Source organism: Rosa rugosa, chromosome 3, assembly GCF_958449725.1.
Source record: "Rosa rugosa chromosome 3, drRosRugo1.1, whole genome shotgun sequence".
Taxonomy (NCBI): Eukaryota; Viridiplantae; Streptophyta; class Magnoliopsida; order Rosales; family Rosaceae; genus Rosa; species Rosa rugosa.
In genome coordinates, this window is record NC_084822.1 from 28944844 (window position 1) to 28965496 (window position 20653).

General features: G+C 39.6%; 1 protein-coding gene and 3 long non-coding RNA genes across 8 annotated transcripts; 3 read left to right on the forward strand and 1 right to left on the reverse strand.

Moving 5' to 3' along the window:
- The first annotated feature begins 3582 nt into the window (after positions 1 to 3582).
- On the forward strand, positions 3583 to 6208 carry LOC133739967 (uncharacterized). Of its 3 annotated transcripts, none has more exons than XR_009860939.1 (6): positions 3583 to 3960; positions 4123 to 4366; positions 4445 to 4696; positions 5129 to 5458; positions 5790 to 5887; positions 6082 to 6208. It is a non-coding gene; the product is annotated as an uncharacterized LOC133739967 (long non-coding RNA). The 3 variants fall into 3 exon arrangements; XR_009860938.1 differs by having other exon boundaries at positions 3584 to 3960; positions 4146 to 4366; XR_009860940.1 differs by having other exon boundaries at positions 3584 to 3960; positions 4184 to 4366.
- Positions 6209 to 6232: 24 nt separating this feature from the next.
- Positions 6233 to 7527, forward strand: LOC133739968 (uncharacterized). 2 transcript variants are annotated; one of them, XR_009860942.1, is made up of 4 exons: positions 6233 to 6244; positions 6325 to 6455; positions 6557 to 6689; positions 7208 to 7527. It is a non-coding gene; the product is annotated as an uncharacterized LOC133739968 (long non-coding RNA). The 2 variants fall into 2 exon arrangements; XR_009860941.1 differs by lacking the exon at positions 6233 to 6244 and having other exon boundaries at positions 6272 to 6455.
- Positions 7528 to 14326: 6799 nt separating this feature from the next.
- Positions 14327 to 16552, forward strand: LOC133740224 (cytochrome P450 71AU50-like). 2 transcript variants are annotated; one of them, XM_062168164.1, is made up of 3 exons: positions 14327 to 15233; positions 15575 to 16198; positions 16499 to 16552. In XM_062168164.1, the coding sequence occupies exons 1-2, from the start codon at positions 14352 to 14354 to the stop codon at positions 16187 to 16189; spliced, it is 1497 nt and encodes a 498-aa protein (XP_062024148.1). In that variant the 5' UTR covers positions 14327 to 14351; the 3' UTR covers positions 16190 to 16198; positions 16499 to 16552. The 2 variants fall into 2 exon arrangements, with proteins under 2 accessions (XP_062024148.1, XP_062024147.1); XM_062168163.1 differs by lacking the exon at positions 16499 to 16552 and having other exon boundaries at positions 15575 to 16492.
- An 821-nt stretch (positions 16553 to 17373) lies between these two features.
- LOC133736745 (uncharacterized) lies at positions 17374 to 19832 on the reverse strand. Its single transcript, XR_009859694.1, has 3 exons — positions 19628 to 19832; positions 18997 to 19073; positions 17374 to 17480 (listed from the first exon to the last, which is right to left on the reverse strand). It is a non-coding gene; the product is annotated as an uncharacterized LOC133736745 (long non-coding RNA).
- Positions 19833 to 20653: the final 821 nt, after the last annotated feature.

Below are 20653 nucleotides of genomic sequence, written 5' to 3' on the forward strand. Positions count from 1 at the left end.
AAAGAGGCCCCTATTATCAATGAGAATACACAACAATTTTCTCTCAATTTTTGATTCCCTAAAACATGTTATCAGCACGAAGCTTTAACCTGAAACAAATAGCCAAACCTTGATTCAAGAAGCTAAAAACCTTGAATCCGAATACAAAACCTTGAAGCCTTTTCTGCCTCCACCTCACACCTTGAAGCACTCGATTCCAGGAGTCCAGAATCGGCGGCGCCACCTGAAGAACCAGCCGGAAACCTACCGAACCGACCACCGGAAGCTCCATACAACCCGCAACAAATATTCCACCGGTTCACCATCTTCCGGGCATTTAATTTCAACAAAATTTTGTCAGCAAACATCTCTCAATCTGAAGATTCAGGAACCGGAAGAAAAAGCACAAAAACCGGCCTAAAAGTGAGTGAACCGACCGACTAAACCTTATGCAGAAAACCGGCAGAAAAGAGAAGAAAAGAAGAAAAAAAAGGGAGGAGGCAGCCCAAGGCGCGGCCCACTCACTCAAGCCACGTCAGCACTGGACCCCACTGCCACGTCATCAGTCAACGATCGCCGGAGACTTTTCCGGTGACTTTTCAGACCACTTTTTCCGACCAAATTTTCCGGCGACCTATTTCAATGTATTTTTTACTAAACGTTCCCATTTTTTTAGAGTTTTTAAATTCAATTTCTCTTCTTTTTCGGGGACTTGCAACCTCCCTTCTTCTACCCCCCTTTCTTCATCATAGGGGAGACCAAATTAAGCCGAACTGTGGGGGTTCGTGCTCACTCCAAGCTTAGAGCTTGTTGAGATCTCCAAACTTAGAGTTTGTAGAGAATTTATGATCGACCACTTACATCATTGTTTCGATCTAATCCAACCCCTCTTGGAATCGAATTTCTTGGAAGCGACTAAGCTCGGAAATTCCTAATTTCTTGGAAGCGACTACGCTCAGAAATTTTATATATTTTCGTGGTAGCCCTTTACGCTCCGAAACTTACCCTAATTTCTTGTTCTATTTTAGGATGAGCAACCTGAACAAATTGGACTTTGCTCCATTGGAAACAACTGGCTCTGGATATCACAGGTGGGTTCGTGATGTCTGCCAGCATCTCAAGGTCGATGGAATCCTGGATATGATTCTCGAGCCTAGCCAGGACTTGCTAACTGTTGAGCAAGCTCAAGCTTTGGAAGCAAATAGAGCAGCCTTAGAGGCAAATAAGGCGAAAGCCATCATCCTAATGACTCGTCATATGGATGATTCGTTCCAGTACGAGTGTATGAATGAAGAAGACCCCAGAAGGCTGTGGGTCTCACTCGAAGAAAGATTTGGCAACGTCCGTAACTCCCTGCTTCCTGACCTAGAAGTGAGATGGCATAACCTCCGCTTCTGTGATTTCAAGTCAGTTCTTGACTACAACTCGAAAGCACATCGCATTAAATCCTTAATGGAATTCTGTGGAAAAGATATCACAAATGCGATGTTGATTGAGAAGACTCTCTCTACCTTCCTCGTCTCTGCATTGATGGTTGCTAAGAACTATCGAATCGATGTTACCGCAGGACGGATCACAAGGTTTCATGAGCTTATTGGAGCTATGAATGTCGCTCAAAAGCATGACAACATCCTTGTGAAGGACTATAATTCGAGATCCGTATAAATAGAGCATATTCTGGAATCCAATTATAGTCGCGCCCCCAAGAGAAGGCGCCAAGAGTGAAACCCTAACCTTAGGGATACTTTTGGACGTTCTGGTCCATATAATCGCGCGCTCTACTTGGGAAGGTAACCGCCAAAATAGGCGAACACGGAACCGAAGAGGTCAACGTGGAAAGAGAGAGGGAGGCAACACCTCTGGCCATGTTGGTGGCGCCACCAACACTAAGAGCCATCTAAATGACGCTTTCAAAGAGCCTCAATCAATGGAGTATGAGAAAAGAGATGTATGTTCTCGATGTGGAGTATCCGGTCATTGGGCACACATTTGTAGAGCTCGTGAAGAAATTGTCACCGCCTACAAAGCATATTGTGAAGCAAGAGAAGCTCACGATGTGGAACAAGAAGATCAAGATGATGATATAGAGTGAAGGGTTAAAGACTACAAGTCTGGCTGGGATCAATAGATCGCCAATTCTGTTTAAATCTTTATTTTTCCAAGAGATGTAATAGGCAATTGCTATATATTTTTGTAGTAGATGTCAATGGTTTAGTCTTTCTTCAAAGTAGGCTCACCCAAAGTAAGTGTGATTTCTAGGAAGGTTCTGAGATTAGTGGTACTTAAGCGAGCTTTGCTCCACCGACATCTCTCTACTCACCTGGTCACATTTATTTTGGAATTACCGAAAGAAGTTAGACGACTACCATTGTTTTGCATTAGCTAGCATTTTGGATTAAATTTTCTTTGATCAAAGAGACAATGATGTAACTCCGTTGGCTTATGAATAAAATTCTGAGTTCTTTTCATTATGACTCTATTTTGATTCTGAGCATATGACTTTGTGACTACGATGGCTGGGCCATCAGTATTAATTCAAGGACATGGAATAGCCCAAGTTCCCCTTGCCAAATGGCACCTTGATTACTGTCACAGAAACTCTACGCTCCTAGGGCAAATCGCACCTACGAATAGCCAACGGATTCCATGCGAAAACGCATGTAGAGAACGGAAATGAGTTCATTTGAAATACCTCTAATGATTGCAAACAAATGCGCATCTTAGAGAAGTTTATGACCCAAGGTTTTAAATATCTGCAATATTTCCAATATCTCCCCCAATATCTCCTTTTTTCGACGGATCGATATATCTAAGGGGGTAAATATCTTATCTTTTACTGTTTCTGCGAAATTTCTCCGACATCGTCAAATATCCCCGATATATTAGATATTTGCGATATATCCCCGATAAAGTGAAGAAATATCTGTAAAATTTGAGGTAAAAATTTAAAAAAAACTCAGTAATTTTCCAAATGAAAATCTATGTGAAGAGAGATCTCCTAAAGGTAAATCTGAGTGAGGAGAAATCCCCTCAAGGTGAATCTAGGGGAGTAGAAAATCCCCTCAAGGCGAATCTAGGTGAGGAAAAAAATCCCCTCAAGGCGAATCTAGGTGAGGAGAATTGGAGAAATACCCTCAATAATCGATGGGATAACACATTAAGTCAACCATTGCATGCAGCAGGTATTATTTCTCTATCTCGCATTACGTTTGTATCTTGATAATTACTTAGTTAGATGAAGATCTATACTATCACTACTAGAATTATGTTATTAGACATCGCATGTTTTAAATCAGTCAGACTTGCCCACGATGTAAAAAAGTAATCTAACATCGTTTTACGAAAATACCGACTTAAATGTATATTATTAACATCGGTTCTTAAAATGACTGGTTTTAAAAATTTTGTTCGAAAATTTGCGGGAACCTATTTTTGCAAAAAGCGCTAAGTTTTTAAGTGAAATGAAGAAGCGGGGAAAACTTTCACACTTAGAAAAAAATTGCGCCCGACCCCAAAACTGAAACAGATCGAAAACCCGACCCCAACTCTCGCTCGACTCCTTCATTCTGAGCTCACCCCAAAACAGATCTCCTCCCAAACTCGATCTCCATTCTCAACCCGAACTTGACCTCCTCCTCCATTCTCTAGCTCAGACCCGGACCCAGCGTCCTCCGCCTTTCTCCGCATCCGCCTCCGCCTCCGACCCCAACCTTAACCCCCTCCTCCTTTCTCCTTCTTCGTCTCAGAAACAATGAACGCGAAGAACACCCCCACAGAGACCACCGGCGAGTCTCGATTCTTGGGAACCATCTCCGCCTCATCGATTCGAAACCTCCACCCCAGATCCATCTCAACCAAGCACGGAAAATCCTTCTTCAGCCCCAAAATTGCTCGCCCTCGAAAGCGTTTCGCCGAACTCGTTGAAGGACAAGGTTTATAGGATCTTCTGCAGGGAAAAGCGTAATCTCGCCGGTAGAAAGGGTAAGCTTCGTGATCCTTCGCTTTTCTTTTAAGCTTTATCGTGAACTGGATCTTTCAATTTCCGATTTCGGATTTGTTTGGAATCATTCGGTTGTAGAGAAACTGTATTAGAGGGATAGGTAGCTAAGTTTCTTATTTGTGGATCGTACTTGGAGATTTTAGTAGCTGAAATGGTATGCATTCAGATTCTTTTTTCCGATGGATCTACATCTGGTGAATGAAGCTTGGGCTTTGAGTTGTCAGTTCTAATTTCTAAGAAAAGAATAAAATTAGAACGATGGGCACTAACTATTCTGGGGAAGGAAGCACTGGCGGAATCATACAGAAAGTGATGGAAACTATTTTCAAAAGAGTGGAGACAACGAAAGATAACACGGAGTTCTTGATCAGGGTATCGTTTATTGAGGTAAATGTCTATTACTTTTTTTAGCCTGGTGTAAAGTTATGTGGTGTATATTGCTCATGATGAATTTGTGACACTCAGATATTCAAGGAGGAAGTGTTTGACTTGCTTGATCCAAATTCATCAACTCTCTCTAAAAATGAAGGGGCAGCTACTACAAAGCCTATAGCAAGAGTGCCTATTCAAATTAGTTAGAGAAACAGTGAGTGGAGGGATAACACTTGCTGGTGTGACTGAGCCAGAGGTTAGGACGAAGGAAGATATGGGATCATATCTGGTTCGAGGTTCTTTAGCTCGTGCTACAGGGAGCACAAACATGAACAGTCAGTCAAGGTGCAATGCCTGTTCTTTTTTCTGTTAAGACTGAAGCATTTAAGTAGATGACTAATTAACAAATATTAGTGATATATGTATGTCTTTAAGTTCAGGGCATATTATATTATTGCACTTTCTGTTTTTGTTTTGCATTTGATTTGTGGAACCAGTATTTGTTATGTAAATAAATTTGTCTATGTATAGATATCCATGCTTTATATTTTTATTACTTCTTTATATATGATGGGGGTGGATAGACTTTGTCTAATTGATCATTAATAGGAAGTGTTGCTTTTGGCTTGTGTAATGACATACCTTTTGTTTTCATAATTCATATGTTGAGACATTAATTAACTCAAAAAAGACCATTTGTGTGCTTCTAATTAGCTTCATTAGGAAGGAACTGACATATTATTTCTATTGCTTTCTCTTTTTCTTCTCACAATGCAGTCGCTCACATGCTATATTTACAATAACCATGGAGCAAATTAAAGAAGATTTCTCACTGTCTGAATGGAGCAAATAATGATGATATCGGTGAGGTTTGTGGCTATTCAATCTGTAGTGGTGTTGTGGTTTGTGGAAAGAGACTCAAGTGCTTGGGCCTTAAACCCTAAGTTAAGGTTGTTTGCGGTTTTATACTCAGCAAGTAGATAAGCTAAATTGACGACAATATGATGCTCACTTTGAAACTTACTCAAACTCTCAGTGATACTATTGCAGGGAGTTTTTGGCTCAGCGTTCCAGGTTGGACTTTTTAGTCTTGTTCCGCTTCGCAAGGTAACTACTTGCACTGTGGTTTGTTCAATCTTCCAACAATGTTGGGTGTTTTGTTCTTCTATGTTGTAGTTGCTGTGTTCCTATTAGTTGCTTGTTAGCTTCCATGGTTCTACTTTTCGCAATGTCTTTTTAGTTTGCGATAGATGTGGCTGTTCAATTTATATACCTAAGTAATTATGTTAACCTTTCAGAGGAACTGTTGTCTCTTATTTTGTAAGGCATTGGCCACGCCATTTTTAAGACTCTTAAAGTTTGACATGCCTGTTGGCCACCATGATTGGCATTCGTTGTAGTTGAAAGCATCCTCACTTGTATATGCTTCTGAAATCAGGTAATGGTTATGGATTACAAACTTACATACCCCAGTGGGACTGCCACAACAATGTTGATCAATAGCTTTCACACTAGAAGTGGTGCAGAGATTGCTGGGTAAACTCTTATGTCTCAACTTCATGAAATGCCACCACTGAAACTGGTCATTCTTTCCCCTTCAAAAAAAAAAGATTTAATATCCGAAGCCCTTTCTATCTGTTTTCATTCAAATAGAGGCCTGAGTTCAAAATGAATTATTTTTTTTTTTTACTTTTTTTGCACTGAATATATATGTACTCTTTTTATTGCAGGAAGCAAGTGCAATGTCTTGGAAAGTATCTAAGCATGAGTTTAATTTGGAGCTGCTTTAAGTGGTTCTTCAGTGGTATTGGAGATTCATGTGGGTTTGACAACTTTCCTAGCCGTGGATTGACACTTTTTAAGAACACGTAAGTAGCTTCTTTTTAAGAACACGTAAGTAGCTTCTATGTGCAGGTTTTATTTCGCCTCCAGTCCTACTTATGTCGGATGTGGTCTTATTTGCCCTCACATAGTCAACTGCTCAGTACTTCTTGGGGCTATCATATCATGGGGTTTCCTTTGGCCTCTCATATCCCAACATGCTGGGCACTGGTATCCAGCTGACCTTGGTAGCAATGATTTCAAAGGTCTTTATGGATATAAGGTATTGTGGAATCATTTTTGTTGGAGGCAACAAGGTGGTCATTATAGCAATAATCTTGATTATATTTGTGGTTTGGCTCAATCCGTAATGTTTGTTTACAGGTCTTCATAGCTATTGCCCTTATTTTGGGGGATGGTCCATACAATTTGATCAAGATTATAGCCATTACTATCAAGGAAATATGCAATAAAAGTAGTAAACAGAACAATCTTCCTTTGGTTAAAGAAAAGTTGGGTGAGTATTCATATGATGTACAATATTCATGGATAATTTATTTGACACCCTTTAGTTCTTCACATTGAATCATATACGGAAGGCATTAGTTCAGTGTTGAACCTTTTTTTTTTCCCCTCTTCTTAGCTTGTAGTAGTTATCTAGTAATCTGGATTGAGTTGTGACGTAAGAGCATAACTGGCTTAAACATCAATGTCATTTAATATTGTTGTTGTAATTAGGAATGCTAAAGTAAATTATTTGACTTAAGAGTAGCACTCTATATGTATTTACTGCACAGGCATACTGTGTGGTTTATTCTGCTAGATATAGATAAAGAGAACTTAAATTGAGTTCTGATAGTTGAGCCAAAACTAATTTTAATTTTAGGTCCTGAGTCAAGTTAATTGTTCAAGGCATCTTTCATTGGTTAAATTATCTTATCAGTATCTTCTGAACTCACATTTATTGTCTAGTTATTCTTTGTGGGAATGAATATGTTTTCTGCTGAAGATTAATAGTTGTTATGTGCTTAGCAGATGGTGAGAGTTCTGAAGTAACCCTGGAACAAAAAAAGAGGGATGAGGTATTTCTCAAGGATAGAATACCTCGAGGTGTGCATTGAAGTGGCTGATTATATACAGAGTTTGGCGTAAGACTTTTGGCTTCCATGATTTTGAGTAAGGCTAGTTTTTGCTTTGAAGCAAAGTTTGGTGTAGAACGTACTTTTGTAGTTGGTTGCTAATATGTTTCTAAGCTAGCCTTTGTAGGTTTTGGGTTTTATTTTGTGAATTATGTTGAATCATGAATTTGGAAAGAAAATTAATGGAAAGCTCCAATTTTTGGGTGATGAGAAATGTATTTCTTTTTCCAGCAACTAGATGAAATCGATGTCCTATGATTATCAATATATTGAATTGTAACTCAAAACCGATGTAATCAAAACTACTGCACATCGATTTCTCGATTTCTAATCACCAAACCGTAATCTATTATGAACATACAAATCACCTACCATGGAGGAAACCGATGTGTGGTCAAAAGGTGAACATCGGTTTTGGAAAGCAAAAACGATGTCTTCAATGAACTAACACATCAGTTTGAATAAAAATAGCCGACGTACATAATACCATTGAACATCGGTTTACTTAATTGGAAACGATGTTCTGTCTTAAAGGAAACATCATTTCTGAATAAAAAAATGATGTAGAATAAAGATACAGACATCGTTCCTAGGAAAATAATGTGGCAACCTACATGTAAAAATGACCACGAACAAACAATACTCATGGGAACTGATGTCTACAAGTGTATTGGACATCGCTTCTGGAATAGAAATCGATGCAAATGTTCAAGTAGGTATTGTTCGACATATACTTTTTTAAGCATAAAATGTGAAAATATGAAGAATTAGACATACCTAACATACAAAAATATGATGATTATAACGATTATACATCGATTTGTTTTTTAGAATCGATGTTGGTTGTTGTCTGGGACATCGGTTTAAAATGCGCTTATACTGATGTCTATACTTTTCTCTACACCCACTAAGACATCGGTCGAAAATTAGTTTAACATCTGTCCAGAACCGATGTCTATGAACAAAATTCTAGTAGTGTATATAACTTTTTGGTTTCTTGTTTGTAGTACATTTCTTAAACCCAAATTTTCATTATCAACCTGATGTTGGTCATAGCACACGTTTCACAAACTCTCTGGCAACAGTTGTCGAACAATTTAACATAAATGGAGAAATTGGGAATACGTTTGTGGATGAGGTAACTTCTTATTGATGACAACCTTAAAAAAGTTTGGGATTATAAATGACCAATTTTCAAATGGTTAATGCAGATTGTATGCTTTAGAGATGCAAAGGAATCATTTGGGTCAACCATAGCAAGAAAAACAAGAGAAACCAAAAAAACAGGTTTGTGGTATATGTATACATTAAAACACACACACACACATATAATTTCTTTGATAGAAAATGTTGATCTACTATAGCAGTAACTCATTGTAGTAGCTTTACAGCTGATTGGTGGGCACAATGTGGGTATTCTGCACCAAACATGCAGAAAATTGCAATGCGTATTTTGGCACAAACGACTTCTTCTGCGTGTGAGAGAAATTGGAGTACATTTTCTATTATTCATACCAAGCAAAGGAACCGTTTGGCATATCAGAAGTTGGAAAAGCTTGTATACTGCTACTACAACATGAAGCTGCGGCTGCGAGATAAACAGGCAAAGAATAATGTGGTCAATGAAAACAACTATATAGATCTACTTCATGTTGCAAGCGAGCCGCTTGATAATGGCATTGATCCACTTCATGATTGGATTATGCCTGCACACCTCGATGATGAAGCTGGAAGACCTCTTCCACAAGTTGTAGAAACTGCAACTAATGTTGGAATCAACGTAGAGAGAGTCTTATCTGAAGAAGTTATTAAAAACCCAGAAGATAATTCAGATAGTGATGATGCGTGGGGTGGTACAGCAACTCCAGATAGTTCTGATGATGGTGGAGAGGGTGGAAGTGGAACAGGTGGTGGAGGTGAAAGATATGACTATGGACAATCTTCTGTGGATGGAGGATTCCAATTTACCTGTGAAGGTAATTTTGATCATACCACCCAAGATGAAGACCACGTAGTGAGAACAGCTGGTCATGGTGCTCAAGAGAAGACCCGATATGGGAGGAGGACTAGAGGTGCAACTGATGATCAAAGTACCCCATCTGATGTTTCTTCAATTGCCTTAAGTTTTGACTCTATCAGTTTAGGCACATAGCGCAGTGTGATCTCAAATGAATCTCATGAAGGTAGCAATCAATTTGGTTATGATGCTTATGGATATAATCAATATGGAGACGTATATGATCAGTCATCCAGTTGGGTTCATCCTTATTAGCCCCTTATAGGAGAAACAGTCGGCAGCTCTTAAGAGATCTATAACTATCATGTTCATCACTACAATTCGCACTATATGGGTCATATGTCTTGGTCTGATTATTGCATTTTCGTAGACCAACGAGCGGCTTTTCAACCGCCTAGAGTATCTTTTTGGATGTAGATGAAGTTGACATTCATATGTATTTATATGTAGTTCTAAATTTCTAATAAATTGACTTTTTTTAAAAACGACATTTTGTTACCCTGTATCCCCGATATATCCCCGATATTTCCAATATCTCCCTTTTTCAAAGTACCAATATATACAAAGATACCGATATTTAAAACCTTGGTTTATGTGTCTCTCTAGTGGACTCTATGTCACTATTCGAGCTATTAAATCCAATAAAATTATGAGAGAAGATCTCTTAGATTTAGACACATATTGGCTTTGTCACGACAGGATAGGTCATCCTAGTCGTGATATGATGGTCCGTCTACTAAAGACTTCACACGGACATCAATTCTCTCGAGCGAAATGAAGCATGAATCAAAAGTTGATTCCTAGACTAAGTGCGACAGACGCTGCTGCCTAGGGCACCGCCTCTGTCCACCACCAGCCTAGGGCTGGCACAGTCCCTATCCATGACACCATGGATGGCGTCCATCATGGTGATGGCGCCCTAGGTGATGCTGCAATCACCAACTTGCTTCAAATAGCGTATCAGATGCTCAGGCCTAACCAAAACTCTCATTGGTTGCTTTTAAAGCCTCTCGCTCGTTTTACAAAGCCCGTTCCTTAGGAAAATTAGGACTGAGACCGTCCTATGCGAAAGATATGAAAATACTCATTATGTTTTTACATAGAATCCTTGGGGATTCTGTGGACTAGTTCAACCAACTTGCGAACGTTTAAATATCTCATAATGTTGGTTGCCACGCCAACACGCTGGTCACGTGTTGTGCCATTGTCCACCTGTAATATTGCTTATACTACACTCCTAACACATATCATATAACAATGGGCTCACTCCCCGGATCATCCTATTCAGTCAATTGGATTTGACATTGCTAGAGAGTTTACATCGAAGACTTTCGATGATCATTACAATGAGACTGATGTTGGACATCATATTCCCATGTACACACCCAAATGGTCTCTCGGAAACGACTACGATGGTAGTCCGGACATTGGTAATGCGCACTAATTTCCTTATATCCGCTTGGGGTGATGCAATATCGTATGCAGCTATGCTAATTCGTCTACGACCCACTGCCACTCAATGTACCTCTGCGTTACAGCTAGTGACTGGGTACAAGTATCGTACTTACGCATATTTGAGTGTGCCTTTATGTGCCAATTGCGCCACCACAGCATTCTATAATGGGTCCTTACAGACGAATGAGCAACTTAGTTGGATTTGAGACTCCAACAATCGTCCGCCACTTAATGCCCTTGCTTGGTGATCTCCTTACCGCTAGATTTGCTGATGTCACTTTGATAAGACAGTCTTCTCGTCGTTAAAGGGAGATAAAAACATGAATGTTCAGCAGGAACGATAGGAATTGTCGTGGCCTGTCCTCACTATGTCTCATCTCGATCCCTACTAAAGTGACGAGATCACACATCTGCTGCAAATATGCTTGCAAGGAAGTATGTCCCTACGAGAGGACGTAGCGCCACCCTACACGGAGGTAGGCATGGCGCCAACGCCAAAGAGAGTGGCACTTTGGCGTTACAGGCCATGACCCCAGCTAGGATGCGTGGGAGACCCGTAGGTTCGAAGGATACTTTGGCACATTCCAATCCTTTGATCATCAAGACTCAAAATCCGTCTCATGAGAATCTTCCGGGTTATGGTTATCGTTGGGGGACGCCTTAACGTCAGAACCTATTCTTGAGAATATAGAGCTCTATGAAAATTACACTAGTGTACATAAGACGTGGGATAGAAACTCCATCATAATTTATGACGTAATCGTGTTTTCCATTACGTATGAGTTTGTTGAGTCCGATGATATCGAACCACGCTCCGTTGATGAATGAATGCCAACGTAGAGAAATTTGGCCTAAATGGAAAGATACGATCCAGGTTAAGATAGGTTCTCTAACGAAGAGGAAGGTTTTCGAGCCAGTGATACCAACACCTCCTAACATAAAACTTATTGACTAATGGGTCTTCGTTAGAAAGCGTGATGAGAAAAAGAGATGGTAATCTCACCTTATGGCGCAAGGCTTCTCACAAAACGCCCTGGAATCAACTACGATGAGATATATTCTCTCGTAATGGATGTCATTGCACTCCACTACCCTGTCAGTTTGGTAGTTTCCAAATAACTGATTATGCAGCTTACGAAAGTGGTCACTACGTATCTCTATGGGGATCTAGATACGGAATATACATGAAGGTTCATGGTGAACTTCATTTACCCAAGTCAAGTGGCTCTAGACCACGGAGCGCGTTTTACAAAGAGGTTGAAACACTCACTAAGTGACTACTTGATTGGGAAGGGATATGCCCACGCGTTTTCATAATAAGTTTCAGATTCTATCGCGGTTCATGTTGGACATGATCTTCATTGGAAGCCCTTAAAGAGTTAAGGGAAACCGCTGAACACTTGAAATCCGAGTTTGACATGAAGGATTTTGGGAGAACACGATTATGTCTCAGTTTGGAACTTGAACATCGTGTCAATAGATGCTTAGGCATTTTGACAAGGTCAAGCCTTCAAGCACCCCCATGATCGTCTATAGTCTTGATCCTAAAAAGGATCTTCTTCGCCCAAAGGATGATGACGAAGATGTGCTAGAGACAGAAGTGTCTTACTTAAGTACAATAGGCGCCTTATTGTACTTAGCTCAATGCACAAGACCGTACATCTTATTTGCCATGAACTTGTTAGCTAGATATAGCTTCGCGCCAACGCGATGCCATTGGATTGGTGTAAAAGATATATTTCGATACTTGAGATGTATGATTGATATGAGCTTGTTCTATATATCCCTACAGAGAGACGATGGATTCGAACCCATCACACACCAGGAACGCCACCAACACTGGCCTGCGTCCACTATCCCCATCCCAAAACGACATATGTTTTGGAAGGTTTTGTTGATGTTGGGTATCTCTCTGACCCATACAAAGGTCATTCCCAATCTGGTTAAGTGTTCACCATGGGAAAAGACCGTGATATCTTGGAGGTCTACAGAACAGACCTTAGTTGCTATATCTTCGAACCATGCAAAGATTATTGCTCTTTACGAAGAGGTTCGTGAATGTATATGGATTGGATCCATAATTACGCATGCTCGAACAATTGTGGTTTGAAGGCTACCACAGATAAGCCTACGAGCATTTAGGATAATGCTGCTTATCTTCAATAAGTGAAGTAAGGCTACATCAAAAGCGACAACTCCAAGGATAATCAGCAACAACAGACTATTCTCAATATCAAAGTGAACTAGGTTCAATTTGAGGACAGTATGACTGGCTTGCACACTAAGTCATTGCCTAAATTCCACTTTCGAGAAACATGTCGGTAGCATCGTTTGTGGAAGTTATCCGAACTCCAATGATCGTAGTCATCAGAGGGAGATGCAGACATCAGGGGAGGTGTCTACATGTATGGTCTCGAAACGTGAAGGGTGTGTTGTGCTCTTTTTTCCCCTTCGACCGAAGTTATTTTTGTCCCACTGGGTTTTTGTTACTCGGCAAGGTTTTTAGCGAGGCAACGAGAGAAGCACCACGTTTGGGCGACACAAAGAGGAGTGTTCAAATAAATCATATTTGTGTGTCTGGCCCAAACTCTAGGTTACTTGACCTAGTGGTAATAGGGTTTAGAAAGATCTAGATATTCCTATTCAATGTATGATTACCTTTCCTTGTATGGTTCAGATTCTATACCTTGTAATCCTCTATATAAAGAGGGTCCTATTATCAATGAGAATACACAACAATTTTCTCTCAATTTCTAATTCCCTAAAACATATGTAGTGAAATTGAAAAATGAAAATAAATAAGGAAAATAATAAAGAATATAATCTAATATTATTGAATTGGAAAGTCTAAGAAAAATAATTATAATATTTTTTTGGTATAATTATTGTCCTTAATAATTATTTTATAATAGAGTGAGGTCAACTGAGCAGATTGGAGGTCCCAATAAAAACACTCAAAGAAAAAATATTGTTCAACTAATTGAAAAATGAATATAAGACTTGCTTATTTGAGAGAAAAATTTAAAAGACCATGCTGGCTTCAAATACAAGCAACGGAGGACGACGAACACGAAGGTGAGGCTCCCCCTAAAGACTTTGCATCATCATTTTCTACTTCTATGCATATTGTTTTTGTGTGTTTCCTTGTTGTTGGATATTAGAAAGACAAGTAGGACTTGGCTACACAGAAAAAACACAGAAACATGTCTATCTCTTAGTTGTTGGATAATCTCGAAGACAATGTTTTCTTTATTATTTCTACGAGGACTTTCGTGGCTGCAAAAGAAAACCCTTTATCCTTGTATGGATATTATACTAGCATTGTGTGCTGGGCACATCTATTTGTGGAAAACAGACTAGGAGTGATCACCAAGAAAATAAAAGAAATGAATAAACTCGGTACGTGTCCACCAAGCTACACAACATGTGCCCATCCTTTGTTGAATTTCAACCATTTCCCTAAAATTTGAACCCTACAATCTTAAACCGAGCCTATTTAAACAGAGCATTCTTACACTAAACACCAAACACTTCTATACTAGCTCCTAACTGGCTTAACCTTTGAGAAATGGCTTTCATTTGGGTGATAGTTGGATTGCTTGCACTTATTTACGTCCTGCAACCCTGGTCATGGAGAAGCAAGAAGCGGTTGCCTCCTGGTCCGAGAGGGTTTCCCATTTTCGGAAGCCTCAACTTGCTAGGGAAGTTCCCTCACAAAGATCTGCATCAACTGGCCCGAAAGTACGGTGACATCATGTACATGCGGTTAGGCCTTGTGCCTGTCATTGTCGTCTCTTCCCCTCGAGCAGCCGAGCTGTTCCTCAAAACCCACGACCTTGTGTTTGCGAGCAGGCCGCCTCACGAAGGTTCAAAGCATATTTCTTATGGCCAAAGGAACTTGACTCTTGCTGAGTATGGCTCTTACTGGCGTGACATGCGCAAGATGTGCACTCTTGAGTTACTAAGCAACCACAAAATCAACTCCTTCAAGTCAATGAGGAAAGAAGAGGTCGCCCTCATGGTGGATTCTATTCGAGAGTCTGCAGCCAAGGACCAACGTGTTTCGGTTGATCTGAGCTCCAAGGTGTCATCTCTTAGCGCAGACATGACTTGCAGGATGGTGTTTGGGAAGAAATACAAGGATGAGGAATTTAGTGAGAGGGGTTTTAAATCCGTGATTCAAGAAGGCTTGCAATTAGGAGCTGCCCCTAACTTGGGAGATTACATTCCTTGCATTGCTCCACTTGATCTCCAAGGATTCACTAAACGAATGAAGGCTGTTCACAAGGTCTTTGATGACTTTTTGGAGAAGATTGTGGAGGAGCATCTTCAATCTAGGGATCATGGAGAAAGAAGAACCAAGGACTTTGTTGATGTCATGCTGGGCTTCATGGAGTCTGAAGAATCTGCGTACCAAATCGGACGCTCAAACATCAAAGCCATCATATTGGTAAGTATATATACAATTAAGCACGTTCACATATCTGTCTTGGTATTCTTGTCTGAGATTCATTTTATTTTCTATTTAGGTTCCTTCTATTTTTATTTTTTTTTGCTTATACACTGTGTTCATATAATGACATTGCTTTAAGCTCTAATTTAATATATTATATTTCTGATATATTTCTGATATGAATCCCAATGGGTGACAAACTGACAATAGTTTCTTGGTCAGAATGATTCTGATTTAACGCTTTACTCTATGTTCAAAAAGTGTCATTAGTGAAAGGAGAAACATATTAGAGGATCTCTTTTCCACATTCTGTCTAACAATGGTGAATTTCTTTACAGGACATGCTCACCGCCTCAATGGACACATCAGCAACAACAATTGAGTGGGCACTCTCCGAACTCATCAGGCATCCAGAGGTAATGAAGAAAGTGCAAATAGAGTTAGCAAATGTAGTCGGAATGGAGAGGATGGTGGAGGAGTCAGACTTGGAGAAGTTGGAGTACATGGACATGGTAGTGAAGGAAAACTTGAGGCTACATCCGGTAGCACCATTATTGCTTCCCCATCAATCAACTGAAGATTGCACTGTTAATGGCTTCCACATACCCAAAAAGTCGCGCATTATGATAAATGTATGGTCGATTGGGAGAGACCCAAATGCTTGGACTGAAGCAGAGAAGTTCATACCTGAGAGGTTCGTGGATAGTAGTATAGATCTTCGGGGAAACCACTTTGAGCTTCTTCCCTTTGGCTCTGGACGAAGGCGTTGCCCTGGAATTCAACTAGGTCTAACGGTTGTCCAGTTAGTGCTGGCGCAACTTGTGCATTGTTTTGATTGGGAACTTCCAGAAAACATGTCACCGGATGATTTGGACATGACGGAAGAATTTGGAATAACGGTTCCTAGGGCCAAGCATCTACTGGCAATTCCAGCATATCGCCTTCACAAATGATCACAATGTGTATGTAATGGCTAGTTCCCACTTGTGGCGGGATTATCTTAATGTTCTGTTTTTCTATTCTAAGTGACCACTATTGTAGCATCTTGTGTTTGCTTTCTTTTGGATACGGGAAAGCAGTAATGAAGTAATATGGTGTAATTCAGTTAAATTTAGTAGGGCTGTTTTCTTCTTTGTTGAATGGTGTTAATGGAGTATGTTTAGAGGTTTGCTGAGTTTTTGTTCCCACTGTAAATTGGTTTAATTAGATAGATTTTTGAAACTAATATCCAGAATAAAGGTCTCTATCTTTTTGGCATGTAGTGAGGGAAAATCTGCAAGTTCAATTTGAAGTGAGAAGGCTGCCTGGTGGTTCGGGGCACTTCATTTGCCTGCATAGGTGAGTCTCCTACTACAGATTTGTTATGAACTTTTTGTTCTTCTATGAATTTTGTTAGTTTTGGTAGTTTACATTTTCTTATTTTAGGATGTTTTAAATTTTATTTATCTGGTTCAGGAAAACCAAAAGGTTAAGTTGAGAGTTCAATTGAAGTATATGAGTCCTGGGACTTTTCAAAAATGTATATATGCAGGACTCTGGGAGTTTTGTAGAAATATAACTGCATGCTAGAACAATTGAAAAGTTTATATCATGATTAACTTTAGGATTTACACTTAACAGTAGTCCTCGACTGCTGGAACAATTTGACAATAGGTATGGATGTGTGATATCCCTGTCTAAACCCAGGTTGGAGGAATTTTCCAGGTTTCGCATTTCGAACCACCGAGATAGACACTTTAGTTATGCAGCAGGAAATTAGTTGAAACCAACCAGCATCAAAACCCGTCTTAGTACGCCAAATTCAAATCTTGGTTCATTTAGAATAGAATGGAATTTAGTGCAGGATTGATAACTTGATATCATAAATTCATAATTAACCCTAGGTTATACACCTCACATTAAGAACAGCAGCTCAATTTCTAGGGACCATCTGCAGAGAACATCTAATTGGAGTTGTCACGCCCCGAATTTTGAATAACAAATTCAAATCCGAAACATGAATTAAACAACTTAAACAAATAAACGTTCTGAATTTTTTTTTTTTCAGAAACAACCTCGCCACTCACGCTCAAATTCAAAACTCGAAGACCTCGAGTTAATTAATACAACTCACTCGTACAAAGTAAATTGTAAAGCTCTAATGAGCATAACAAACCTCACAACTGAAAATCAGAGTATTACAAAGCAGCTACTCTACACGGTTCGATCACCTTCCTGAATTCTCCAGTCCTGTAGGATTATCCGCTACACCGTTTGAATAGTGTACCGGGATTGCAACAACACAAAACCCGGTAAGCTTTTGACAGCCAGTATGAGTAAAAGAAAGAATGGTTGATTTATCATAACACAGTACTTTTAACTCAAGTAACAACCAACAATTTCAACATCCACAAAGAAAACCACAATCTCGATAATCGATCACCAAAATCATTAACTCCAAATCATTTGAAATCACACACAAAGAAATCAAATGAATCACTCATCTCTACTCTTAACAAGATGTCTTTATCCCCACAATACGGAATAATATTTCTCAACTTTCTACAAGTCTCATCCATCACTGCACTTCCCAATTAAACTAATAAGAACATTAATCATGCATAGAAAATTAATTCAGGAAATAACCAACACGCATAAAATCAGAAGTCATAGTAATCCCTGCATATAATTTAGTTCAGGAGATTACATTAAAATCAAACAATAAAATGAAAACGAGAAATAAACGGGAAATCGAACCATAGAAATGATCAAGGAAATAAATAGAGATAATAAACAATATAACCGAAAAAGAAGAAAAGAGAAAAAGAATAGAAATTTAAACAAAAGAATTAACAAGGAAATTAATTAAAAACATCATCAACTCACACTAATAAATCCATCCAAAACTCAACACCTTTTACCAAAAGGACTCTTACAAGTCACATCGTGACAAAATCATAGGAAATGTTAACCTAACAAATCATTATGAAAATCCGGTCCAACCTGGACACGTTGGCAGACAGACTAGAGCTCTAACTGATCGAAATCACTAACCGGGCCAAAGGCGTAATTACGATATATTGCCTGAGGATGCAACCTGCAAACCCCGGATCTTTAGGCCAACCTGACCCTTAGATCAAAACATTTAAGCGAGTCGCACTGGACCCAAAATGTTAAAACAAATCAAACGGAGAAATCACAACCTGTGACTCTCAAATCCTCAGACCACCGGTCGTCAGATTAAAACATTTAAAATGGTCATACCGGACCTGAAATGTTTCCCAACCCAAAAGGAGAAATCACAACCTGCAACTCCCCAAATCCTCAAACACTTTTCAAAACAATAGAAATACCATTTCCCACGACATATTGTTTCCCGAAAAGTCATACCCAAAAACAATATATGAACTCACTCACAAATATTGTTTGCATCACAACAATTCTACCAATACATATATGTTTCCGACATATGTAAATATTCAATTCAATAATCCACATACCACAATGCCACACCATCCATATATATATTCCACATAAATATATATATACGTAATTATCCGCTCAGGGATAATCACTAATACCAACTATAGTCCACACAATAAAATCGTGAAATTCATTTTTATAGTTTAAATACATTTTACTTACCTATGGACCGTAGTTGATCAAGCCCATATGATTTAAAACAAATATTTATTTCATAAATATTTTTCACACAATTACGACAAAATAAAGTAATTAAATTTATTCGGTTCGTAATATGAACCGCGTGAGGTTTACTCACCTCTGATCCAGCTGCGTCTTCTTAACAGCTCAATTAACAATCTCACGAATCGTCCGCCAAATAAATCCATCGATCACCTAATCCAATAATGATCTTAACTTAGCCAACAACTCAAAAGCACACATATACGGGAATCTGACGGTCGGATTCTAACTTATATAAAAATCCGACGGATGGATTCTCACAAATCGCCTCCCGAATCACCATTTCTCAATTATACGAAGATCCAACGGTCGGATCTTCGTCCGTGACCACACAAAGTCATCGGGACAGTCATACGATCAACATATCAAATCTACAATTCCATCAGACGGTCTGATCTTCACAGATCACAAATCGAACGATCGAAATCGATCGAAACTTAAAAATTCATAACTTAATCATACGATATCCAAAAATTACGTGTAATATACCAAAATGATCGTATTGAAATATAGAATCTGAAAATGTACAGAAACCATATTTTTGATCCCCGGAGGTGGCCGGAAAGGGCCGCCGGAGTTAGTGGCAGAGCCGCCGCCGACCACCGCCAATGGTGTCGGGGCAGGGCTGCTCTTCTTCCTCTCATCATGCTTAACAATTTTCATAACTACCATGTAAGCTGAAAATGACCGGAAGTGGTTGAAATTACCTAAAACAGTCGAGGTGGCCGGAATTTTTCCAGAAACCGGCGAGAATTTGCAGAAACTGGCGAAGCTCCGATCAACGTAAAAATGTCCTCCTTTCGCTTCGATTCCTTCAGGAGACTTGTTCAGAACTTAAAGACGAACTCACTGGTTCAAGAATCACTCAAAACGAAGCTCTACAGCTCGAGATATCTTGATCGAAAGCGTCGGTGGCCGGCAAATTTCCAGAATCCGGCGAGCTTGAATTCGACGTAAAAACTTCAATTTCTCGCTTCGATCCCTTCATGAAAGTTGTTCAGAACTTTAATCTGAGTTCACCAGCTCAATAATCACAAGAAATGATGGTCTGTAGCTCGAGATATACGGATCAAAAGGTGATTTTCGATCTAAATCGAGGCGAGCTCCGACGAACGTGAAAACGTTCACCCCAAGTGCGATCCTTCTCGGAGGATGATCAGAAGGTTGAGGCGAGTTCAACAAGCCAAGAATCTTGAAGATTGGTGGGCGGAAACTCGAGATATCGGCGTTGACTCAAAATCGACATCAAACCGGGTCGAGCTCCCCGCCGCTTGTACAGGCCGCGCCGCCATGCAAGGCTGCCACAGATGGCTTCAGAGGAGTGAGGCGAAGCTGCTGGACGTGGTTTCTCGTCCAGAGATGGCCGGAAGAGGAAGATAGACGCCGGCGAAGGGAAGAGGCCGACGCGGCTCGAGAGAGAGAAAAAGAGAACTGAGTTTCCAAAATGGAAAAAAAGAAAATATATTTTTTTTTTTGGAATTTCCGAAAATGGAAGCTTTATACAAAACTGGAAACTTTTTCGAAAAATCATAATTAATTCATACGAACTCCAAATATTGCGTTCCACATATGCACGAGATCGTATCGCCGAGCTCTACAACTTTCACGAAGGAAGTTTTCCCAAATTTTGAACGTATAAAAAGTCAACTTTCGCGAGCCCCTAAATAACGTTCGTTTTTTCGAAAATTAATCGTTCGAACTAATTCCACAACTTCTCCGAGCCTCGTACTCGC